At 45.3% G+C, this 26,314-nt stretch overlaps 2 protein-coding genes across 2 annotated transcripts; one reads left to right on the top strand and one right to left on the bottom strand.

Moving 5' to 3' along the window:
- Tex35 (testis expressed 35) lies at positions 1–8,768 on the bottom strand. The gene is made up of 9 exons (XM_051185721.1): positions 8,677–8,768; positions 7,952–8,002; positions 7,340–7,408; positions 5,762–5,818; positions 5,062–5,121; positions 1,238–1,302; positions 862–1,048; positions 500–543; positions 1–198 (listed from the first exon to the last, which is right to left on the bottom strand). Exons 1-9 carry the CDS (start codon positions 8,713–8,715, stop codon positions 138–140), a joined length of 633 nt encoding a protein of 210 aa, XP_051041678.1. The 5' UTR covers positions 8,716–8,768; the 3' UTR covers positions 1–137.
- Clec20a (C-type lectin domain containing 20A) lies at positions 8,714–26,177 on the top strand. Its single transcript, XM_051185747.1, has 9 exons — positions 8,714–8,813; positions 13,621–13,986; positions 15,490–15,558; positions 17,263–17,631; positions 18,621–18,725; positions 19,856–20,074; positions 22,186–22,254; positions 24,447–24,532; positions 26,097–26,177. Exons 1-9 carry the CDS (start codon positions 8,714–8,716, stop codon positions 26,175–26,177), a joined length of 1,464 nt encoding a protein of 487 aa, XP_051041704.1.
- Positions 26,178–26,314: the final 137 nt, after the last annotated feature.

Consider the following 26,314-nt stretch of genomic DNA (forward strand, 5'->3'; position numbering starts at 1 on the left):
AGCCTGGGCAGGGGCGGGGATGGGCAGAAGACCCTGCTGTGCAGCCCACAGAGAGGATGGGCCAGAGCTGCTGGAGGGCTCCATGTGCTAGGTGGGGAGCACATATTCCATCTCGTCGGGGTTGAAGTACAGGTAAATCAGAAAGCAGCTCCAGATGACAAAGGTGAGAAGGGCGCCCAGGCGTGGTGTGAAGGTCTCCTGCTCGGTGGGACAGAGGGGGGACCTGGGGCCAGGCTGAGGTTGCAGCTGAAGGTGTACCCTCCCCACTAAGGGAGCCTGTGGACAGCAACCTAAGGCTTGGCCACCCACATCCTCTTTCCTGGTGCCACATCCTCTATGCCTGGGTGGTTATGCTGGGGGCGGGGGCAGAATCCACTCACAGTCCCTATTCCCTGTGCAACCACAGATGGGGCTTGCTGCAAAAGGAAGTTGATGCACACTCCCTTTGGGATAACAAGACATCCAACTGAGAAGACCCTTCTTGTATGGATCTACCTACCCCTGATGGCAGTTGGTCTTTAGGGCACACAACAAACATTTCTCCTGTAGAGGACAGAAACGGCACAAGAAAGATCATTTTCCCCCTGGTCCAGGTTGGCCAGCCTGCTGGGTACTTCATCAGGCTTTGCTATAGGAAAGGATAGAATGACCGAGCAGAACTTGGGAGTAGGACATTCACGGGTTGGCTACACAACTGTGGCCTAGAAGGCAGGGCAGCTAAGGAAGGTTTCTAGACTAAGGGATTCGTCCAGGGGCCAGCAATAGGGTGAGGCTAGCTCTTTAAAGTGAGTTCTGCGGAACTCGGCAGGACCAGCCCAGGGCTCTAGCACCAGTGCTGAGGGTGGGCAGGAAATCACTTACGCAGCAACTCTGACATGACTGAAGGGAATCCAGTGGGTTATTCTTTGTTTTTTGTGACATCATCTTGTCATCAGTCAATGGTGCTCCATCAGGCTCTTCCATTTTCTTGATTCTGAGCTGAGGATCTTTGTCTGTCTTTCCTGTCTGCCCGAGTTCCTGCTGCTCCTTTGGTTGTTCTGGAAGGGGACTGGTGGGTATGGAGGGGGCAGAGATTTGGGGAGACTGTTTCTATCAGTGTACAGGTGCATGGAAGGCCCTGACTTCCAGCCATTGTATGGGTAGGGCCAAGACAATTCCTTGAGGAGGACATTCTCAGAACCCCAGTGTGCTGAGCGAAGTGGGGGGAGGAGTCCTTAGGGAGGAGGGTGACACTTACAGCTTGTTGCTCTTCTGTATATTTATTAAAACATCCATCTTTTCATCCATATCCTTCTGCATTTCCTTCAAGAGAGAACCCAAGACTAGAACCCCTTCTGAAGAGCTTGGGGCTCCTTCCTCCTCCTCTCTGCAGAATCCTCACTAGCCTGAAGTAGAGAGGACATGACCCTGACAGTCACCTCCCACCCCTACCTCAATGAGACTAGAGCACAGTCAGAGGCTTAAGACTTACCATGACCTCTAGGTGAGCTCTTCTGCCTGACCTCAGATATGAGGCTTTGAGTTGATGCCTCTGAGACAATGCAGCTAAGTGTGTGTGTGTGCGTGTATGTGTGTGTGTGTGTATAAAATACAGTTCTAGTAGAAAGACAAAAGAAGTGAAATAAAGTAAAATGAGGGCTGGATACATGGCTCAATGGTAAAGAGAACACACTGCTCCTGCATCGGACCTGAGTTTGGTCCCCAGCACCCAGAGCAGGCAGCTCACACAGGGCCTATAACTCCAGCTCCGGAGCATCCAATGCTTCTGGCCACCTTGTCCATTCACTCACACATACCCCACCCAATACACATATGGATTCACATGCACATGCACATGCACACACTAATTTAAAACAATGAACACAAATATTAAAGGTGAAATAGAGGACAGTAGCTAAAACAACACAGCTCATTTATTATTCACTGAGAACTAAAAGAGAAAAAATAATCTATAGAATTTGACATAGAGAAAGCTGGATAGAAACGGTGAAATGAAGAAGCTGTAACTGACAGTTTTCATTGTGAACAGATCTCAGTGTGGACCGCTTGTCATAAAATAGAAAAATAATCTCCAGTCAGTGTTTCTAACACAAAAAGATTCTGAACCAGTTTAATCTGACGCAGACAGCTGACAAAGCAATCGCACCAATGGCGGGGAGGCGGTGGTTTCCAAAGATAGCTGTGTGAGTGCTTGTCAGTGTTAGTACACATGGGAATAGCATTAAAATCTCAGTGTCCTTACTCTTACGTATCGCCCAACCTCTCCTTCCACTTGCCCGCTATTCTTGTCAGTTTTCCCACCGCCTTGTGCATCCAGATGGACACGCTAGTGTCACCATGGACACTCACTTAAGACTCCATTATCCCGAATCTGTCACCAGGAAGCATTGTATCTCCTTCAACTTCTCCCCTCTTCCCTGCACCCTCCTCTCTCTATCACAGCTGGTGGCAATTCCAGGCCTTCCCCACCTCCTAGGCCTCCTGGCCAGCAGCTGCTCCTTGCCTGTTCTTTTAGAACCTCCAGAGACTTCTTGCTGCTTACAGAGTCAAGTCCCAGCTTGTCAGCTATTTCTAAAATCCCACCAGTGTCCACTGTGTGCCCATGCAGTCTTATTTCTCAGTTTCCCCCAGATGAGCCCACTCCATGGCTGGTCTCCCCCGACTGGGAAACACAGCCATCCTCCTGCTGTGCCCAAGCTGTTCCCTGCCTGAAATAGCTTTCTTTGTGCCCTTCCATACCCAGGAATGGCCACTAATAAAATGCTTATGGTGTTTGCATGTTAATATAGAAATAGCACATGCCCTTAGCAAAAAATATGGATAAAACAGGAGAATATTTAAAAAGTGAATCATCTTACCTCCCTCACAAAATTGCTATTTGCCTGTTTGGTATATTTCTTTCTCAATCTTTTTCCTATATATTTACATTAAGCATTCTTTATAAGCATTGCCTATAATAAATCCTAATGTTAATGTATGGATAAACTATAATTTAGTTACTTCTCTATTATTGCAAATTGTGGTTTTCCCCAAATGTTTGCATTCATAAATAATTCTGAAATTAAAATAGTTTATACATACTCATGCTGTTTTTAATATTCTCATGGGGTAAATATCGAGGATGGCTATTTTCTAACATTCCAGTTTTGTATGAATTAGTACTCTTATCAGTAATTTATTGTCATAAATCCAAATGTTTATTTGAGTGTGACAGTTACATTATGTAATGATCTTTTGTAGATGCCCTATATATGTGAGTTCCTGGATTTGTGCACATGAGTCCAGGTGCCTTCCAAGGACGAGGCGTCAGATCCCCTGGAGCTGGGGTTATGGGCAGTTGTGAGCCACCCAGTGTGGGTACCGGGAACCAAACTGAGGTACACTGCAGGAGCAGCACACACTCTGACCTGCTGGCCATCTCTCCGGCCCTAACTCTGTGTTACTTGGTTGCATAGTTACACTGTGGAAGTAAAGGTATTTGTGTTCTCTGTATCTTTGTTTCTCTGGCTTGTCATCACAGCCTTGCCCATTTTCTCACTTATTTCCTGTTGTTTTGTGTGAGAGCTATATTTTATGGATTATAAACCCTTTGTCCCTTACCACATTTAAGACAACTATTTCCTCAAATTGCTTTTAAATTCTGCATATGGTATTTTTCCACCATAATTCTTAAATGTTTATATAGGCAAACACATCAATATTCTGCCATTTTGTCCATTATATTCGTATTTATAACTTTTCCTTACTGATTTTTATTTTCAAATTCACGTTATAGACCGCTTCAGCTTACAGAGCCAATGAACTGGTTTTTCCTCAAAGAGTCGAGCAATAATCTTGTATCGTTATGTAACCCTTTTCTTCTTACTGACATTAAAAAAAAAAATCACCTTTTATCACAGGAATGGATCCCACTCAATGCCTAGCAATGTGAGACCCAGGATTCAATCCCTAGTGCTACACACACACAAATCACCTTTATCATATTTAAAACTTTATGGAAATATGGTTCTCAGCCTTAATCATCTATTAGAATCCCATAGGGAAATTTAAAAGTTGCTGGTGCTTGGCCTTCACCCTCAAAGATTCTGGTTTAGCTGTTCTGAGGAGAGCCTAGTTTTAAAGAGACAGTATGACAGACTTCTCTGATCTTGTTCCAACATGCAGCCAGGGTTGATGGATGTGTTCCAGTGTTTAGGGCCTGGTTTGCTTCGAAGTTCACACATCCACATCACGTGAGAAGAACCCAAGTGTGGGACATGTGCTTGCAATCCTAGCACTTGGGGATGAGGGTAGGGTGGGGGGGGGGTTCAGGTGGGGGGAGTGTGTGTGAGGCAGGAGTTAGCAAAAGTTGGAGGCCATCATTTACTACAAAGACTATCTCAACACACAAAAAAAGAAGTTTTTATTCAGTCTTTGGTCTGTATGGAGTCTGGGTGTGTGAATGTTTAGTATGCTTTTAGGGAATTCTCAGGACATCCATCCCTGGCAAAGAAGCCATTCTAGGGTTATGTACTCACATTCCTTCATTTCTCTGCTTATTATTAACCACCCTGATTTGATGACTATGAGTTTATCATGAATTTTAATTACCTGGCAATCCAATGTCCCTTAGAACTCTTGAAAATACCCTAGCCATTGCCTTTTGCCTGCTTATGCATATATGTCAGTGATTTTCAAGCTTCCACTGGAGGTGGGGGGCGAACTCAGGCCCTATTGAATGTGAACCTGGGGCTCTTGTCACAAGTCATTCTGAAACAGACTAATGTTTGCAAACCGTTGCTCTGTGGTTCGAATTATCCTTGTTTTATGAGTCAAAAGGGAACCATGCTGGGCCTGCAGCTACATTCATATCAAGCTCCAACATAGTCAAACCTTAGGCTTGATTTCTCTAAGGACTTTTCTCCTAGCTCCCACTTCCACTTCTAAACCCCTAATTAACAGCCTGCCTGCACCCTAACCTGCAAGGCCATCTAGTGGGTTACAGGTACCTCAGGGCAGGGGCCTGGCATCTCTTCCATCATTTCCCATGTTACCCACGGAAGGCATACAGGGGAAGCTTACCTTCATAATTTCCACAAATTCATGAAGCTTATCAAAATCTTTGTCCATTATATCCTTTATCTAATGAGGAAGAAAAGTGTAGTTTAACAAGGCATGGAGTGTGTTACTGGAGTCAGTCAGAAGATCTGGACATTTCGAGAGAAGGGCACAGCTGGATTTTGGGAACAGATGAATAATACTCTGCATAAGCCACTTTCTTCCCGAGAAGATTATGAAGGGTCTAGAGTATAGGTACCACCACCATGCTGTCTCTGTCTACAGCTTTGACATGTGGCACTCACACCACACTTCAATGACTCCTTCTTGCTCAGCCCCCCACTCCCTAAGTGAGCTACAGGTGATTGTCTCCTAGAAACGAGAGTTCTTTCTCTGGGGAGATGCACAAGGGAGACATAGTTGATCTGTGTCCACCTTCAAAGTCCTCAGCAGTCTCTTTTCACTTTGATTGCCGAGGTTAGCATCACCCTTAACCTAAATACATTAGGGAATTCTTAATTTGCTTGAAAAATGGGCGTAGGCATGGAAGAAGTAAGAAATTAACGATCTATGCTGCCCAGGACTCAAACACTGTAGGAGACCAGGTGTGAGTTAGGATGTTGCTTTCCCCTTGCAATTCCTATTTCTTTTACTTGTCAGAGTTAGCGATTGCATTTTCCCAGAGCTTTGATTTTCCCCTCTTGCTGACACCTTATCGTATTACCTGTTTTATCTCTTCCATTTTTTCCTTGAGTTCTTTTCTCACCTCCCTGAGTTCATTCTGAGGAAACAGATGTGAGAGAAACACATTGGAGGCATCTCTTAGTAGCCATCAAGGGCAGGTCCTTGGGGCTCTCCCAAACAGAGGGAAGGAAAGGGTATCATTAAGACATCCGGACTGGGAGAACTGAGGAGGGGACACCCTGAAAGAAGCACTGCTTTGGAAGGCTTGTCCAAGAACCCGCCTAAATTAAATCTAGGAAGGATAAGTAGGATAAGTAAGGATCCATCAGTAAAATAAATCCTCAAAACTTTCAGTGTCCAGTAAGATAGATGTTGAAAAAGTAACCCACACTAAGACAGGGTTGGAGATATCTTAACTGTTAGGAGTGCTTGCTGCTCTTCCAGAGTTCCATTTCCAGCATCAACATCCGGAGACTCATAACTGCTTCTAACTCAAACTGTGTGGGGATTTGATGCCCTCTCCTGGCTTCTGCAGGCTCATGTACACACACACACACACACACACACACACACAGGGCACACACACACACACACACACAGGGCACACAGGGAGTGGTTGGGGGACACGACTAGAGGTAACACATGTCAGGAACTAGATCCCAGACCAGATGATTTTGTGGTTAGTAATAAAATGAGACAGCTGGTGACATCAAAGTAAGGGTTTTGTTAATGACTTGATTTGATAATTACACACACACACACACACACACACACACACACACACACACACAAACCGTAAACAAGAGAAGGTGCTTGTTTTTAGGAGGTACGTGTTAAAGATTTGGGTAAACTTAACTCTCAAATGGTTCAGAGAGTGTATAGAGTCAGTCATTCTGGGTATCCATGGGGGATTGGTTTCAGGACCCTCTGTGATGTGATGAAGGTCAAGGGAAGAACCCAGGAAAGGGAGATACAAGCAGGATGCCCACCCATTACCCAGAAAGGGTGGACTAGGAAATACCCACAGCAGCTCTTCAGTATCTGAGAAGAATTGGTTTCAGGAACCCTGCAGATATGCAAATTTGCCAGTGCTGACATCCCCTGCATCCTGTGCACACCCTCCCATATGCATGAAGCCATCCATCCCTGGATCACTTACAATTCACATGCAAATGTTATGCAAATGATGGTTGTGCTGTCTTGTTTCAGAAGTGATGGAAAAATATCTGTAATGCTTTATCAAATATTTTTAATCCCAGATTGGTTGATTTAAAGGTATGGGGTCTATAGATATGAAGGGCTCTCTCTTTCTCTCTCTCTCTCTGTGTACACCATGGTATGGGTGTATGTAAAGGAGACAGACAGAAACAGAGACCAAAGTGAAGGTGATAAATTGCCAGCATTTAGGGTGAAATATGTACTAGAATTCATTATACCTAATTCTTTGCAACTTCTCGATAAATCAAATTGCTTCAAAATAACAAGTTAAAAATATAAGGCCAGGACTTAGTGAAGCCTCCAGCCTTAGGTGCCAGCAGGTGCCAACACTCAGAAGTAGCTGACAGTCCACCCCTTCACAAGTGATCTGTCCCCAGACCTCCTGGGCCCAAGCACTGACCTTCAGCTCTTGTGTCATCCCTTTTTTGATGAGTAGCCCTTCTGGTTTAAATCCTTTGTAATCATATATCTGTGGATTGAAACAGAACACAGAAGCACTGGAAATAGTGTGAGTGGGATTGCAGGGGCTAGAGAGCCGACCCTGGGTTGTGTCCCTCTCTGGAGACAGCACAAAGACAAGTTAGTGGCTCTGCCTATGCAGAAGTCCCCTCTGTCCTTTTCATTCCTCTCTGGGTTCAGGGTGTCCCACACTTCTCCTGGCTTAGTGGGCCCCCTGCACAGCCAGGCTTATTCCCACCACGGGCTGCTTCTTCCCTCCATCTAGAAGGTTCTTCCTCAGACTCAGTTCTGCCAGCATCTAGGCCTTGTGCTCATGCTCTGGGAGAGGCCTTTTCCAACCCTGAATCTTCCTTCTCCATGTAACAGGTGATACAGGTGACATTCTATGTTGTCACTGGTGTGAAGGTCTATGAAGACAAAGAACTCATCTTTTTTATGTCCCCCAGCACGTAGGATAGGTTCTAGTCACCAAGGACAGGAAATGACCCTTGTCTCCAATTACCTCCCTATGGATCTCAGGCCTGGCTGCTGGCATAGCTTCAAAACTTCTTACTTGTGTTATCTCTGGCTTTGGTTCCAAGCAAACTGCTTTGTAGTTCTTTTTCTGCAGAGACAGAAGGTCACGGTGTACTTGGCTGCATATCAGGATTGGGGGATACTAGTCAATTCTTGCAGGACCCCCCCAGAAACTACTCTGTGAACAGTAGTTCAGTACAGGCTCATATAGTCCTAGCACGAATGTCTGTTTCTGGCCATTGAACCTACCTGGTCATGTTACCCGTTTCTAATGAGTATACATGTGTCCGTCCAGCAGACAGAGAAAGCCCGTTTGGACAACTTTTAGGAAATCCCAGAGGTTGTTTCAAGAATGACCCAAACTCTAACCTCAGCTTCCTCTCTTTTAGCCACACCAGTGTGGACATGTTATTTAGTGCCAAGTCCTCCGTCTCCTCATCTACAAAGTGGGCTCAGTAGTCTACTATAGCTATTTTGAACCTTAGATGGGCCAGTTAGATACAGGCCTTGGCTGGGTCCTGGACTATGAGCCGTCATGAAGAGCACTGGGTCTTACATGGAGTTGTTGCAGACCCCTTTCCTTCCCACCCCAAGGCCAGACACCAATTTCCACCCATTCCAGGCTGAGGGCTGCTTTGTGCCCTGAACACAGAAAGAAAATCAGAAGGTCCCCAGGGTCATTTCCAATATTCCCTCTGTCCTGCATCCATTTGGCAGGCGCTCACAGAGGCCCCACAGTGCTGGGCAATATTCTTCCTTTACCGAGTTGGTTTTCTTCAGTTCTGCCCTGTTGGTCGACATGATGGAAGAGCCAGGGCGTTCTTCACCTTCCCAACCTCCCCGCAACAGCCCCCTGGGACCAAGCCACTGTCCTATGCAACTTACAGGCTTAGGCAATGGTAAGGTGACCACCTCTTTGTGTGCGGAACAGCTGAGGTCACAATGCCTGCACTCATATGCTGGCCTAGAGTGTCACCAGCTTTGGGTCTGCCTGCTGTGGTCCCGAAACCAAAGGTCCCAAAGCCATAAGATCTTAAGCCCAGGACTGCTGGGGACCTCCGCCAGTCATTCAGAAACAGACACACCTTGGGAGAAGCCAGGTCTTGGCTCCTGATGCTGGCCAGAGAAGGCTGTCCAAGATGGCTGGCTTCTCCTTGGCACCCATTTCTTTACTAATATAATCCACACATCTGCCTATACCCCATCTCTTCCCTTGACTCTTTTTTTCTCATCAGAGGAGGGTTGGAGCCAGAAGGAATACTGAATAGTGCTTAAGACAATACGATTCGTGTGTGTGTGTGTGTGTGTGTGTGTGTGTGTGTGTGTGTGAGAGAGAGAGAGAGAGAGAGAGAGAGAGAGTGTGTGAGAGAGAGAGAGAGAGATATGCAGAAGGTAATTCTGAGGGTAACTGTGATTTGTGTTTAACATGGATAATTAGAGGACATGGAATCTCCTGGGGCCTAATGTGACTCAAAATCAGTGTTGAAAACCTGATTTCTCTCCTCACTGGGGATTCCATTTCCCCCTTCTGTCTTCTCTCAGAAGTTTCTAGTTGGCACAGAAAAGGCCAGCTTTAGCATTCTGAGGGCAGGTAGCCCAGCAGTACAGGAAGTAACCAGGATATGTGTGAACTAAGCTCCACACCAGGTACTTCGCATCTCATACACCTGTTTTTGTGCAACTACTGGGTCCTTCTCGGGCGCTTCTTCAAGAGCCACCAAAGCCATTTAGATTTCCAACCAAGTCTCTTTCCCACCAAAAGTCTTGGATTTCACTCCCCTCCAACCCAAGAACATTATACTTCATGCTGATCCAGGCAAGGGGAGGGAGTGTGGGGTTAAGTTGCCAGGCCTCATTTCCCCACATGTAAATGAAGGTACCCTGGCTCCAGCTGGTCAGTTTCAAAGCCTGTGACAGTGAACATCTCTCCTCTTTCATTGGCTTGAAAGCCTCAGAGAGCGTCAAGTAGCGATCCCTTTGCCCAGCAGGGCAGATGATACATGAGCCACCTCCTAGCCAAGCACACGTGAGGGCATACAGGACTATATATCAAGCAAGAAGATAGAAAATAATCACGCTCAGTGAGAACCTGATTTATAGTAAAACAAACTAACAAGAAACAAGCCACCTCTCCCTCTCTTTTTTTTCTCTCTCTCAAACACAATGCTGTGATTTTACTTTTTCATGATGCACACAAACACCTTGTTACTAGTATGTCCTTGAAGAGCTGGGGAACCAGTTTGTAAACCTAAATAAATCAGTTTCCTCCCCCTTCTCTACTTTCTTCTCCTCTTCTTCATCATCATCATCATTATTATTATTATTATTATTTTATTATTTTAGAGTCTCATTTTGTAGCCCAAGCTGCCCTGGAATTCACTATTGTTGCTTTTTCTGTTGCTGTGATAAAACACTACTACCAAAAGCAACTTATGGAAGAGTTTATTTGGCCTCACAGTTCTGGGAGTGAGTCTGCCACAGTGGGAAGGCATGATAGCTGGAGCCAGAAGCTGAGAGCTCACATCTTCAAATGCAAGCATGAGTCAGACAGATTTGAGGCTAGGCAGTGGAGCATGGTTTCCTTTTGGAAGAGAAGGGTGACTGAGACATAGACGGACACGCTGGGTTGTTAAGGACTGACTGACTGACTTTCACCCATCTCTAAGGAGAGTGACAGAACTCTTTCTGGGTGTGAGAAGCTGGGTGCTTGGTGCTCTTCATTGATGACACATAGAGCAAAAGCCTTTGTGAATGGCACAATTAAAAGGTGAGTAGAGCGATAGGGCAAGTGTTTTCCAGACCAATATGGTCAAGGTGTCCTCTCATTAGAGGATGGTCCAAGGACACTCTGACACTAGCTGGTTCTACTGCTGGGATGAAATCTCTGGAGACCATTGCTGACGGAGCACACTGAGGTAAGACATCATTGCTTAAGCTTTGATAGTCTGCATTGCACTTTCTTTTTGTCCATTCAGTCATCTGTGTATGCTTCTTTTACAAAAGGGGGGCAGGAAGGGGTCTCTTCTGGGCTTTATTTATTTTTGTTAAATCCTGGCCCTTGGAGGGACAGAAAGAAGTCTGGGGATAACCTGGGTGGTGTGGGACAGACAGAACATAAGCAAGTTGCCTTCGCTTTCCAGAGCAAGTGCTTCTGTCTCCAGGCTGTGCTGTATTGGGATGCTAGATTTGGGATGGAATGGGGCTCTGTTACCTTCCCATTACACGATTTTCAGTGATCTAAGTCTGAACTGCTGTCCTGTTCCTGCCTATAATGTTGTTTTGATCAAGGTATTTCAGAGGCACAGTGGTCTTTTTTACAAAGAGATGATGACAATCTCTGTGATTGCTGACTGGGCAGTGGGATGGGTGTCTAGCTCTTCTCCCTTTGGGCCCCTCTTTCCCTCCTTCACTGTGTCACTAGCTCCCCTGGACCCAAAGAATCTAAGGGTTCACTAACCTGGCTTCCCACTGCCCTACTGTGTACCTCTCCTGGCAGCCAGGCCCCAGGATGGGCTCCTTCTTGCCCCTCTGCTTATTAGTTGCAGAATCCATGGTGCTTTTGCTAAAGTTTAAGACAACGATGTTTCCATCTTTATTCAGGCTACATCCTGGCAAACAGCAGGAACTCTGTATTTGCTTAGGAAAATCCATCCATTTGGGTAGAAAAGAGAAGAGAGCAAGAAAAGTGGGCACACTAGGCTAAGCCTTTAGAGAGGCCATCAGCTCCAGGAGCTTTTATTAGGCCACCATCATGCTGCTTGCAAGGCTTCTGCTGTCTTTCTGCATGACAGGTAAGACCCCACATGGGCTCTCAGATTTCTATGTTGGTTGGGAGACAAAATGGAGATAAATGATTTCAACCACCATTTTAGGGTTAGGGAGGGAGGTACCCTTCCCCGCCTCCAGAAGCTCCCATAGTGCACAAAACTGGCCCAAACAGCACGTTCAGAGGGCAAGTCCTGGGGAGAGGTATCTTGAGGGGCTTTGGGGAGGGGAGAGAACAGCACAAGAGGAAGTTGACCAGGTCCCTGGCAGCCAGGTTGTCTCTAGGCCAACTGATGATGTATTACACAGGCTGGGTTTGCTTCTTGGGCTGAGGCCAGCGCCAAGCATGGGATGGTGCATGCCCTTTTTAGAAGGCCCCCCTCACTGAGCATGGGGCTGGAACATGATAGTGGCAGGGTGGCTCCCACTTAAAGCCCCCATCACTGAGCACAAGATAAGGAGCATCCCAGGTGGAAGCTGGGTGACCCACTGCACCTGAAGAGGATGACAATCTGGGCCCATGTAGCAGAGGGCACAGTTACAGGTGGAGAGTTCCAGAAGGCTTGCTGTAGTTGGCAAGATTTGCTGAGACTGGATTCCTAGGAGTAGACCAGGGTGGCCCAAATGTAACTCCAGAGTCTCAGCTCAGGGATGGAAGGAGAGTAGCACAGATTTCTGAGTCTACAGGGCTGACAAGTTGTTTTTTTTTTTTTTTTTTAATAGTCAGGTGTGATCCATTAGCTCCTAAAAACAAACAGTGGGCCACAGCAAGAGAGCTTTAAAAATTAAATAGTGTAACATTTAAAAGAATCAAAGTGAGTCATATATCTTGCCAAAGTAAATAGGAAAAAAATGTGGTTTTCTCCTTTCTTGGGCACAGGGATTCTCCAGCCGTTGTCAGCGACAGCCAGCTTCATTAACTCTGGTGGGTGCTAGAACTTTGTTCTTTCTGGCAAATGCCTGTCCTCTCCCCCTTCCCTGCCCTGTTTTGCATGCTTGGCCCTCAGTATCCAGGCTAGGTTTCTATGTTCTAAGACCCCCAAAATCTCAACAGTAAGCTTTTCATTCCCCTCTATTCTGCCCTGGCACCAGGGTGGAGAGCCTTAGATAGCCCTCCTTTGCTAGAATCTGGAAAGCAGCTGGAGTCAGGAAGGGAACAGAGGGGTACACTGGGATATTAGCATTCTGGTGGGTTCCTGGTGGACGCTTCCTGCCTCTCCCATGTCTCTATCTCCCCACTTTTCTTCAACACACCAAATGCTTTTGGTGCATCTAGACACAGATTAGGGTTTATAATAATGGCGAATAAGGCAAGCCTTGCCTCCCAAGTTGCCTAGACCTGCTGGAGACACACAAGTAGAGTAAGCCTTTCCCCTAGAAGCATCTAAAGGATTCTGATGATGGTCCCCAGTAAGCATGTCTCTGCTCAATGCTGGAACATACCTGAAATACTCTCTGGGTGAACCTATTGTATAACCTAGTTAAGAGTTCCTGATGTAGACCCAGTGCTATGTTGTGATTAAAACTTGGACCTGGGAACCACACACCTTGTTCTGGAATCTTAGCTCTCTCTACTTCCCACTTTAGTGGCCTTAGTCATTTACTCAACTCTCTGTGACTTGGAATCCTTATCTGTAAAAGACTAATGAAATCTTAAGTAGCCCTCAGAAAAATTCAGTGAACTAAATGGCAGAAAACACTGATGATTGCTGTTAACCACCAGGCAAAGGAAGGAAGGTTAAAAAAAAAAAAAAAAAAGAAAGAAAGAATAGGGAACTAGCATGGCTAGTCCTTCTGAACCAAGACAATAGTAGCTCATGGAAAGGGCCAGAGGCAGAGCTGGCTATGAGTGGAGGTCAGAGGTGAGGGGTATGATTGAAATCTCTTGGGGACAAAGGGGGAGTAGGGGTAGTCATGTAGTGATAGCTTCTCCTGCCCCAGCCCTCCAGCTGGTAAGCAGCAGCAAGACCTTCTATCGAGTGGATGAACCGCGGACCTGGAGAGAGGCCATGTGGTACTGCCAGGAGCATTACACAGACCTCGCCGACCTGCAGAGCATGAACAGCCCAGTGAGCATCATGGTGGTCTACTCCTACATCAGCAGTACCCAGGCATGGATCGGCCTCTTCTACGATGTGCGCATCTCTGGCCTGAGTTGGTCCAGTGGTTCCATCTTTACCACTCCAACGTGGAGTGTGCTGCCTGCCTTTCAGGACGGCATCTGTGCTACTCTATATTCATTGACCACAGTCCCTGTCCTGGGGGCTGCTTCCTGCACAGCCAAGAAGCCCTTCATTTGCTATTATGGTGTGTTCAGATTAATATTCTGGGCCTGTCCTCTTTTTTCCAAGATTGCTTTGGGGAGGGGGAGAGGGAGAGAGGAATGTGTGTATATCTATAAGAGTAACGGTGCTCCCACACCCTCCTCATAGCATTCTTTCCTCTGTGACCTTAGTTTGGGGTCTTTCTGTACTCTATTCTTAAAACCACACCAAGAAACTGGGTGTAAATAAGGATAGAGAAAATAACATCTGGAATGCTCCATGCCATCTCTTCCATCTTCCAATTAAAGCTTTAAGCAAGGAAGGAAATGGGAAAGACAGATTGGAGGGCCCATTACCTATGCAGAAATGAGAGAACTCTTGACTTGTGAGGCGGAGGGTAGAATCTATTGTCTTACTGGTGGTGGCAGAAAGTAGAACATTCACCCCTATGAGACCTTTTGCTTCTTTGCTAAGGGGTGGACAGGACTAACTCCAGGCATTGTTGCTGGGGATCTGCCATCAGTACATCATGGTGCTGGCTGCTGGGGAACACCCCATTTTTGTGCTGTCTTCCCCTTGGAGCCCACACCATCACTACCATTGTCCTCATCTTTGTCTTATTGGTGCTGAGAGGCCACATGGAGGTGTGGCTGTGAACAGGACTGTGGTTTCCTGGTAAAGTGTCAACTTCTGCCTTTCTTGGCCAGCCAAGGCTTAGCACAATTCTATGCCACCCTGATTGCCCAGATACTGGCATGGAGGTCATTCTATCATTTTTTTCTAAGCCACAGACACACCATGCTTGCCACGAAGCCCTGAAACAGAAGCCTACAATGGCTTTGGTTTTAACTGTAGGTTCTGGAGAAACGTAAAGATTTCCAGGGTTGGACAGGGTGGGTCCAGTAGGAATGCCTGCAAAAATCAGAGCAGTGTGTGATGGATTTCCTCCTGCTTTCTTAGAACTCAACTATAACATACTCTGATACCACTCAGTTCTCTCCAGTTCTGAAGTTCCACTGTGAGTGCATGGGCTAAATTCCCACTCACTTCCATGGGTCTGCTCTGTGGCCACTACCGTCTATTGTCTGAACTGTGAGTTTTAACAGACATTGGATAACTTCCTTACAATATACTCAGCAGACCTTTGAAGCACTTGGAATATCATGCTATTCATAGACAATCATGCCCTGCCTGGTCTTTGACCTCATTGCTCAGCTTTCTCTAGTTGTGGTGTATTGACTTATTTCTGTTTCCAGTCCACACAGCTCTTTTCTTCCGCTGGATGATGGACCATTGTCCTCACCCTGTTGGGACTAGGTGGTTCCTTCTCATCTTCTCCTCAAAAGCAAAGACTCTGCATGTGTTATTTCTACCACTCTCCTAGGGAGTAGCACCAGCCACACACTAGGTGCTTAATCTATATTTACTGAATAAATATAGAATGGGCCAGCTCACCTCGAACTCAGCTTCTTTTGGCTCCAATCTGGTGGCTCCTGGGCAGTTCTCACTCTCTAGCCATAATTTGAAGTCTGCGTCTGTTTTACAGACCCTGCTGTAGGACACCGCATCTTCTTGGTGTCCCCTCTTGAAGAACTGACCACTCTTCCAAAGGAAGGTAAGATATGGTGGCTCTGTCTTCCCTTTTCTGGGATCTTGACTTACTTTGCCTTGGAGTCATCTCTCCCTGGATGGGCCAGCATACAGGATATGGATCAGTATGGGTCCCCCTGCTACCCCCTCCTGCCTGACTTGATGTTTGGCTTTGGAGTACCCAGACTGAAACCCAGGGACTGATGGGGACAATGCCTGAAACGTACAGAGGGGAAGGTGACTAGCTCACAGTCTCACAGTAGTGTGTAACCAGTTACAGCCTGCCACTGGAATCTTCTTCTGGGAGTCAGGGTTTATGGGATGAGTGGGTTTAACCTCTTCACAACTCAGGCCCTTGCCCTGTCTAGAGAGGGGTATTTCTCTCAAGATTCCTGCCACTTGGACAACACTGTGCTGGTGTTTAAAAGGAAAATTTCTTTTCATTTGGTATAGAAAAATTCTATGAGAAAAAGAATAGTCAATTCACCTATGTTTAGGGTTCATTCTCTCTGTGTTACAGAATGTAGAGTGAAATGCAAAGACACTGAGACTATCAACCATGGGCTGGACAATCAACCTCTTTTACCTAAGCTATGAAATGAGATTAATAATAGTTCCTTTTCAGGATGATAGTGAATAGCAAAAAGTGATCTAGGCCAAGGCTGACAACATACTAGAGGAATAATATAGAAGAATTAAAAGATTAGCTTTAGGGTGGGTAAAGATGCTTGCTGTCAAGCCTGGTGACCCAAGTTAAATCCCTGGGACACATAGTGAAGAGAGGACTGGTTTCTGCAAGTCATCTTCTGATCTACATGTGTGCTGTCATGCACATACACACAATAATTAAATATGAAAAAATCTGTTTAGCTAGGGAAACAGGCACATCTTAATGGGTTGAGATGAGCAGGTGCATGCCGGAGAGAGAAAGTAAGGAGGGGCTTTTGTTTGAATGGGAGGATATGACTCCAGATTCTACAAACAGTCTTCTTTATTTAAACCTTCAGAACCACTGCAGAATGAGCTGCAGAGCCTCACATCCTTCCCCAAACTTCCCTCGCTAGGAGTCAGAGAGGCATGGGCTTGAAGGGGCCTTTGGTGGAAGTGGTGGGGCTGCCTTTGAGACCTGAAGCAATCCAGTCTGGAGCAGAGAGGTAGTCATTTTATCTGTCTGAGTTTATGAGGGGCAGATCTGCTGGGCACAGCCTGCTCTGCTTCCTGCCTACCAGATCCGAGCTGATGTGGTTGGCTCCTAGGATTTCTCTCTTTCTCTCCCTCTTTGTCTCCCCCCACTCTCGTGTGTGTGTGTGTGTGTGTGTGTGTGTGTGTGTGTGTGTGTGTGTTGAATCACAGATGGGACTAACTCTAAACTAAGATTGTCTTTTTTCCACCACAGGAATGACCTACTACTATTTCCCACATAGTGCCTACCATTTTATTAAGTGCTAATGAGTGGTTTTACGTAATCCTGACTTTAGCTATTATTATTCCTATTGGATAGATGAAGCAATTAAAACTTAAATTTAACTTATAAAATCATTTACCTGTAAGGCAAGCCTTTTCCTATGATCTCTCCATACCAGTTGTTGCTATGATATCTCACTCATTCTACAACTTGGTGGTTTAGACCAAAGCTAAAACCTGAGGATCCAGTTATTTAGGCAATGAAGGCTGGGATGGCAGACACCCTGGATCTCAGGTCTTTGGTCTCTGTATTCTTTGCTTCCAGCTGAGGTCAAGATTGGTGAACAGACCTTCATTCGGATTAAACAAACCATGTCATGGCTCTCAGCTCTGACCTACTGTCGCAACCACTATACAGACCTGGCTGATCTGCAGAAAGTGACTGATGAGCAGGGCAAAGAAACCCTCCAGTCCATCACAAATGATGTCGATGCCTGGATTGGCCTCTACTTCGATGTGAAGGTCAACAATCTGACCTGGTCCAGTAACTTGGGTTCCAGCATCCCCGAATGGCTTCAGAGAATACCTGTGTTTGGTCAAGGACTGTGTGCAGGACTCCGTATCTTTTCGAATTCCCCACCTCAGATTTATGCACTATTTTGCCATGAGCTGAAACCTTTCATCTGTTTCTGGGGTAGGTGAGAGCCCACTTGGCTCATCAAGGTTAAACTGAGTTTTTTAGATAGTGGGGATACTCAGGCTAGTCCTAAGCAGACACTGGGGGACTTTGAGTGTAACAATTCTGTAACAAGCTTTTTATTTGAAACTTAAAAAGCAAGCAAGCAAGCAAGCAAACAAAAACCCTTATGAGGATTCAGAGGATAAAATGAACCCCATCCAGCCTTACTACATTAGCAACCAACAACCACAATTAGTAATCAAATAACTAGGAGCTTGTGCTTTAGAATCAGACAGATGTTCCCACTTCCTAGAAGATGGGCAGAACTGTTCTCCTTTCCTCACCTGGAAAACATACTTTACAAATTGGGATTGAGTACATCCCATAGGGATGCTGAAGTCTGAATGACAGTGGAGATCTTGACATAGAGCAAGTACCCCACTAATAGCAGCTATGGTCACTATGAATTTAAGGGATCTTGTACATATAATGTCCCTCCTTAGTGCCAGGCCTCCCATCTTGTCTTCTGCTTTCAGTCTCCCCCTTCCAGTTGTACTTTTATCGAGAGAGAATCTACATACCTTAAGATAACCTTTTAAAGTACACAATTCAGTAGTTTATAACATTTGCATGCTTGCTCAGCCACCACCATTATCTAATTTAATGACATTTTCATCACCCTCAAAAGCCCTTAATTAATCATGTCCTACTTTACCCCTGGCAACCAAAATAGACTTTATGTCTCGTGGATTTGCCTATTTGTGGCTGTTTCTTTTGTTTTGGATTTGAAGACAATCTTGGCCCCTATTTGCAAAACAAATAAGTATTCCTTGATGAGCTGTTGTGAACATTAAAGGTGAGAGAACCTATTTCAGTCATTTGCCTGCAGTGTGCAGTAACTGGGCCTTGTTCTCTATGATAGAGGTTGAGTGGCAGGATCTATTGTGACTTCTCACAGGGTTGGTGTGACAGAGCCCACCCTTACACTCACTGTTTTCTCATAGACCCCTCCATTGGCCATCGGGAATCGGAAGAGATGCCTCCACTCACTGATACTTCCTCCCCCAAAGTGACTCGCCCCTCAAGGACAACCTCTAGGCTAAACACAGGTATTCTGAGTCTGTTCTTGGCTGTATCTGGGGTCTTCTGGACCTCAGAAACTGGAGAAAATGGTTGATCTATATACAGTAACCCAGTGTGGAGCCCATGTGAGTGGCCTTCCCCCAAAGTGCTAATGAGTGAAGAAAGATGAGGTATACCAATGTGTGGCAACCAAAATTACTACTTACAATGAGGCTCTCTGGTCCTTCTTCTCATATGCTTGGCTAGCCAAGGGTAGGAAATGAGGAATTGATTTACCACAAACATCCTTTTTTGTGGGCTTCTGAACTTGAAGCTCTAGGGCCAGGAGGCCCAAGAGAGGCTGTGCAGTCTCTCAATTGAAGAATTAATAGCTTGGGACAGAAAGGGACAGATAGCTGTACAGTGCTCTTGAGACTCAATCACCAGAGAGGTCTTGGAGGTTCAGCACATAGAGAAAGGAAGCAAAACAATGGCGATTTATCAGTCCCTTCTGAGAGCATCTCCTCTGCTGGGAGGCATGAGCTGTTGGGGTTTTGGAATGTGGTTATAAGTTAGGTCAACTGACCAAAACCCAACAAAGGGGACAGAAACATCAAGACAACCCCCAAGCAAAGGCAGGGTTCATTCTGATGGAGCTCACAACCAGTCAGGCAAAGGCTGGTATTTAGTACAGTCTGAGGCATGGTGGAGACAGAGAACAGGAGCCATGCAGCTACTGTAATAGCAGAAGGATTTTTGGTGGAGTGACTTGAGAAGGATGAGGCTGTCAGGCGGCTGGTAGGGGATGGTAGGAAGGAGGGACTGCAGGGTGCTTGTGTGGAGATGTCATCACTGGGGAGCTGGTGGAAGCATGGACCCTTTTGCTTAAGATCTAGGTTGAGAAACTTCCTTCTGCTTCCCTGTTAAAGCGTCCACCCAGTTGTCTCAGGTCCATGGCTTACTTGTGCTGGCCCAAATAGGTTCAGAAGACCCCTTCTGGTCAACTGTCTTTAGTGTGTGAATACCACCAGGTGTGGCAGAAAATCAGTGCCTGAAGCTATGATATTCTCTCTGATCTGCCCCACTGGGGATACTAGAAGTTCCTGACCTGTGGCTAGGGCTGCAAAAAAGGTCCTGTGGCCAGTGCATCCCACACAAGTCTTGTCTCTTGCTACAGGGACCAGCACTGGCCCCGAAGATGCCTCCCAAGCACTGGTTTCAGCAACCTGGATCCAGAAGCAAGTGAGTCATGAACCAAGTGAGGCCAGCTCTGGCACCTGTGGTTTTGGTACCTGTGAAATGGCCACTTCTGCCCCCACCACCGTGGGCCTCACAGCTCTCCAAACTCAAGGGATGGTTTCAACAAGTCCTCTGGTGACAACAGCACCTTCAGGAGGTACTCTAATTTGAGAAGGGCTCTCAGTCTACTGGTCATTGCTTAGAGGTTGTCTTTAAACTCTGAGCACCCAGGAAGCAGTTTGGGCTGGGAGACGGGCCCAGCACATCACTGCTAACTTCTCTGAGTTTGTCCTTTGGGATGTAACTTAGTTCTGGAGAAGTCCACGACATCATTGGTCACTGTCAGATCCATATCCTTGAGCTTGTATCCCCCAGACAGTACTTTCATTCTTCTGGAAGGGCCCATGGCAGTTACTCAATGCTTATCTTTGGATCTTGCACTCTTGACACTAGCACATACTGGTTCTGTGACTCAAGGGAGTGGGTCAGTTCACCAGGAAGTGGTCTGGGCTCTCCAGGTTACTATTACTGGTGGTACTGCAGAACCTATGCACCAGGGATCCCTGCAACTCAGAGTGGGTTCATAGCTACAAGGGTGGTAACCACAAGGCTCAGCTCTACTCACAATATTTCAGCTATTCCCATGTTGGCAATAACCTCTGAGTCCTTCTCCTTCTGCTTGGCCTCACAGCTCAGAGGCTCTGTGGGGCTTTGCAGAGACCAATGAAAGAGCTATGGAGGCATCTGTCTCAGGAAGCCAGAGAGATCTGAGATCCAAGGAGATGGGCTCCATGCTTCTGTAGCCTGGAGCCAGTTTGCCTGCACTGAGACAGCTGGGAGCCTGCCAGGAACTACTACATCTGCTCATGTGCTTCACAGGGTGCTCTTGTCTGCAAGTTCCTCTGGGGCATCAGCAGCCAGACACTTGGGTGCAAAGTGTAGAGCCTGAGCATAGGAGTCACATGGCGAGGCAGGGACTGCAAGCATCTTCCTAAGGAGTTTTGTCGGCCAGCGCCAGCTCATAAGTTCATACTCCCTTGACCAGGTAAGACAGAGATGGGGTAAGGCAGGAAGTTAGGAGAATGCACCTTTAAGAGCTGAAGTCTGTCAGTCAAGACTGGGATGTTGGCTCTGTAATTTACTGTACACAATCTTAGACAAACATTTCTTTTCCTCCCTCCTTCTTTCCCTCCCCTACCTCTCATCTCCCCTTCTCTTTCTTTTGAGATCAGGTTTCACTTTATATTTCAGGATGGCTTCCAACTCATCACAATCTTCCTGTCTAAATCTCCAAACTGCTGGGAGTGCAGAAATGAATGAACTACACCTGTCTCCCTAACTTTAACCTCCCTGAATCCTTTTTCTCATGTCTAAAACCAAGAATACATCAGTGTGATATGGAACCTCGCAATTCTTGGTTCTGGCAGATGGTAAATGCAGTTACTACCATCTTAATCTCAACTCACTAATGACATTTAGTGTCCTTACCTTAGTAGATATGCAAGGCTCATTCTCATGTCATTACACATGATCACAGATGGTCACTTATGAATTGTGAGTACTGCAGACTCTCCCAGGTAGGGGCTGTTTGTACTCCCTTTTCTCCTTGCTTTGAGTTCTGTCTATGCAACAGCACCCTTTACGCCTACCTGCCTTGAACTGTGGATTCTGTGTGTCTCTACCAGGATAAGCAGGATTTGCCTTCTGCTTTTAGACAAAGGCAATCATTTAGGAATAGATACAGACAACTGGCACAGTTTGTGAGTGTGTGAAGCATGAACCAAGAGCAGAAAGTGACTCATTTTCTGGACAAAGGCGTAATGAGTATCATGGCAGCAAAATCTGGAAGTTCTTCCTTGCTGAAAGGACAGCATGGGCCAAGATAGACATGCCAGTGTTAAGTTTGTCTGGGACTGCCAAGTGGTCTGATGTGGTTAGTGTACAGGTTACATTTTGCAGGAAGGAGTAACAGGGATGAGGGAAAAGAGAGACTGTGGCCAAATTCTGAAGGACTTGAACCTGCTGTCAACACTACAAGTGTTCAGATCTGTAGTTACTAGAGGTGGTCACAGTGACATGGTGCCATTGCATTAGGATGCTAAACGAAAGCATACAGCAAAATTCATTATCTGTGTAACACAGTCCCAACAGTGAGAGGAGCATCAACCAAAGGATTAAAACTGACCAGGAGGAAATTTATAAAACTAAGCTTACCAGCATTCCGCCACTTCTGATTTCTGAGTCTTCCATTTTCTTCACTTATTAAAGAGATGGATAAGCCTTTGGAGGAAGAAAAATGGGCTGGTCGAGAAGGTCCATCAAGGGAGAAGAGCCCGGGTGAGTAGGCTGAGGCAGTGTGAAGTGAGGAGGGACATGAAGACTACCTCTATATTAGTCATAAGTGACACTAGTCAAGAAACACCAACACATGTAAAGAACTCAGCTTTGTTCACGAAACCACAGAAATAAATCAAACTTTAAAAATTAACTTGTTTTATTTTACAAAGTATTTCTTCACCTAATAAAAAATTGGCCAAGATTTAAAGGCAGTAATAATGAGAATGTGGGAAGAACAGACATAAGGTAAACACACACACACACACACACACACACACACACCCACACCCAACTGTACTGAAAATGAGAAGTGATCTAGTGTCTACCAAGAGACAACTGTTTAAGTCAGTCATGCTACACTTGATGAAATATTACTCAGTCTTTTAAAAGAGTAAGGTAGATTTTGCATCTTTAAAAAAAAAAAAATTAAACCCATGAAAGCTATTCTCTAGCAAACTGTTAATGCTATTGTTTCCTAGGGCTGGGGCATTTTTCTTAATTTATAGTAACAGACCTCTAAATACTATGATTATATCCACATTTGGAGGTGGGGCAGTTGTGGAAAAAAGAGAAACAAAGGATTTGGGGACTGAAGAGGATAGCAACTGAGGACTCCTAGTCTTTGGCTGGAGTGCCTAGTGTATGCCCAGAAGAAGTTAAGCTTGGTTTGGGGTACTGACTTGGTGGAGATGTCAAGGCTGCTCTGGGTACCACGGGGAGGGTTGCACAGCTTACCTGGTAATATTAGAGTGCTGGGCTTCCTGGGCTAAGTGCTACTGAAAGAAAATAAACCGGAACTGAGGCTGAACTTCATGTTATTGCTCAAGCCTCACACAGCCTGATGCTAAAGCACTCTTTCAATAGTAGTATGGTAACTCCAGGGATGGGGGGGGGTAAGAGCCTGGGGGGCAAGGGAAGGACTGGCAGGGGCAAGCAACTGTGCACAGCAGGGTTGCCTTTGCCTGTCTTCTGGCTCACAATCAGACACCAGTTCAGACTCCTTGATTTCTGGCTACATTTACAGTAAGTCCTTTATTCTTCCTTCCCTGGAGATGCAACCAGCATGAAAGATGGTACACATAGAGAAGACACATCTACTACTATTCAGGCCCAACATGTAAGCTCACCTAAGTACCCAGAGTCTAAAGAGAAACCAGCAGCAAATTCAGGTAACTGCTTCTATTTGCCAACTTTACCATCTAAGAGCCTAAGAAATCTACAGTCACGCCTAGTCCAGGGTACTTGGGGGTCTTCTTAGGAAAGATAACATGAAGTGTTGGCAACTGGGGTAGGAAGGAAGAGGTGGATTCTAGTTTAAGCTGTGTGACTGTGGCAAGCGTGGTGAGGGAAAGCAAGGGTCCTCAATTCTATAGTTTTTCTCACCTTCAGAAGGGGCTCAGTAAACACTACTCTATCTCATAGGGTGGCTGTGAATGTACAAAAAGGTACTTAGGCAAAGGAGCTGTCAAAAGCTCTGCAAATACATGGCCTACCATGAGGCTGTAGTTTTTGTGATGATTATTGTAGCATGAACAAGAAAAAACCCAGAGACAGATTATTGGGGGGGGGGGAGCTGAAAGAGCAGAGTAGCAAAGCAGCCAGCCAGTAAAGTTCTTACCTCTACCAAGGCTCAGACCAAAAGGGGTGATTCTGTCCTCAGCATGATTGCAGACTGAATACTATACTCCTCTCTCCTCCCATCTTCCATTCCTCTCCAGTGCTGGATTAAAGCTTCTATGGCTAACCACTGTGGTTGCTGGGATTACAGGTGTGTGTCACCACTGCCTGGCCTCTATGGCTGACTAGTCTGGCTAGCTTTGCACTCTGATCTTTAGGCAAGTTTTATCTGCTAGATCATAAACAAAATATCACCACAGGTTATGGTGGACATGTAGCAAAGACTGAATTTATCTATTGGTTCAGAAAACTTCTTTGGGAAGAGATGGTGTCCAGGCTGTGGGAAGAGAGCTGATACTGATCTAAAATAGGAGTTTCTTCTGGGGGCACCGTTTGGTGCTGTTAATCGTAGCTCAGCCATTTCCCCCCTTTTTCTCTTTGAAATCCTCTGTCACCACATAGCACCTATGATATCCAGTGGGTACCCCTAACTCCCGAGAACTGGAAAGTTCAGGTGGCAATGGGTGACATTCTTCTAAAGCAGGAAACTTTTATCTCCACCCCCCCCCCCCCAGAGCACTCCTTTGGAGTCTTGAAAGCAGATTTTACCATGTCAACACTGAAGGATCCAGAAGAGATGAAAGACCAGTTTCTGAGCGAGGTGAGACGCCTACATTTTTGAATTCTGATCATTCGGGTGACAATAATGCAAAGCAGTACTGTCAAAGACAATGCATTAAGAAGGTTGGGACTAGGGAGAGGTCTCGGTTGGTAAAGTGCTTGTGCATTCTGTCTAAAACTTTAGTAGACTGTCTGGCACACATTTGGTGCTCAATATTAGCTATTATTAGCATTATCATGACAATAATTAAACTGATTACTGAACACAGCCCTAGAAAACATTTCTCAGGAGCTAAAGTCCCCTCTAGATCATCCATCCATCCTTCCTGTCTGTCTGTCTGTCTGTCTGTCTGTCTGTCTGTCTGTCTGTCTGTCTGTCTATCATAAATCATAACTTTACAGATAAGAAGACACACTGGCATTTATTTAGTAGCTCTTTCCTAATTATTCAAAGGCTCAATAAGAAGACACACTGGCATTTATTTAGTAGCTCTTTCCTAATTATTCAAAGGCTCAATGGTAAACCATTTTAGAATTTCACAAAATCAAGTTTCTAGAAAGACCACTAGTATTGTGTGGCTTTGCAAGTTCACGTACATGCTGGCTAATGGTAGGGAGGGGAACTGGGAGACACGGATGCATTTGTTACTGAAAGAACATGTGCAAACAATGCGATTCTCAGCAAAGTTTCAAGTAATAAAACCATAGCGCTACAAAGGCCTTGGGAAGAAAACAATTCTGAGTTTTCTACTTTTTGTTTATTGCTTAAGGTCAGAGGTATTTTCTTTGGTCTTGGCCTGGGCCTTTATGTGCTTTCTGGAGGTGTAGTTATTGAAACTTTTGATACTAACTAGAAGAATCTATCTTATGTATCAAACTAGAGCCAGTGAGAAAATTGGATTTATCCTGGTAAGTCCCACCTCTTGCTTAGCTTCGTCAGAATGTATTTGTTCCAAAAGTCAGATGGTCTGAGGCCTTGGGTTTGGCCCCTCATGCTATGAAAAAGAAAACCAAAACAAAACAAAACAAAGGTAAAGGAACTTCATGGGATGAACATGCCACAGACTTCCTATCTATAAAAGGAATGAAGTTGATAAGAACAAGGTATGCATGGGGATTTAACAGCATTTAAAATTACAAGTATAAAGTGAAGAAAGACCTGCAGCTAATTCATCCAAGCCTCAAAACAGTGCTACAAAAGACACTACTATAGACACCCCACATACTGTTCAGAGGGCAATATGGAGTAATGGATCTCTGGAGGCAGTCACTCATCTCTCTCTCTTCCTATCCCTCCCTCTGTGCATGGGTGTATATATGTACATGTGTATACATACATATGCACGTATATGTGTTTAAATTTGCCCAAAAGTCTAATGCTCAATAAAGATTGAGAACCACTAAGTAATCTTGTGCAGTTGACAAGATGCATTCAGGTGAAGGAAGGCTGAGAAAGAAGGGATGGATGTACATAGTTATTTAGAGCTAAGTGAGCCATAGGGCCATAGAGTAGCATCAGTCTTTTTTCTTTTTGTGGTGCTAGATTAGGAACTGATTCCACTGAACTTATCCTTAGCCCTACTTCTCTCTTTTTAATATTTCAGATCCAAGAAGTCTTAAAGTTTGCACTAGGTCATGAGGAATTCACATTGAAATGGATTGGCTTCGAAGTGAACAAAAAGTAGCAAATATCTGCTAATTTTCACTTGCCTTTTTAAGTAGTCTTTCAAGTTGTCTTTAGTTTTAGTTTCTTTCTTTTCTTTTCTTTCTTTTTTTTTTTTTTTTTTAAATTCCTAGAAGCACAAGATCAGAAATAACCTGA

Source organism: Phodopus roborovskii, unplaced genomic scaffold, assembly GCF_943737965.1.
Source record: "Phodopus roborovskii unplaced genomic scaffold, PHOROB, whole genome shotgun sequence".
Classification (NCBI taxonomy): Eukaryota; Metazoa; Chordata; class Mammalia; order Rodentia; family Cricetidae; genus Phodopus; species Phodopus roborovskii.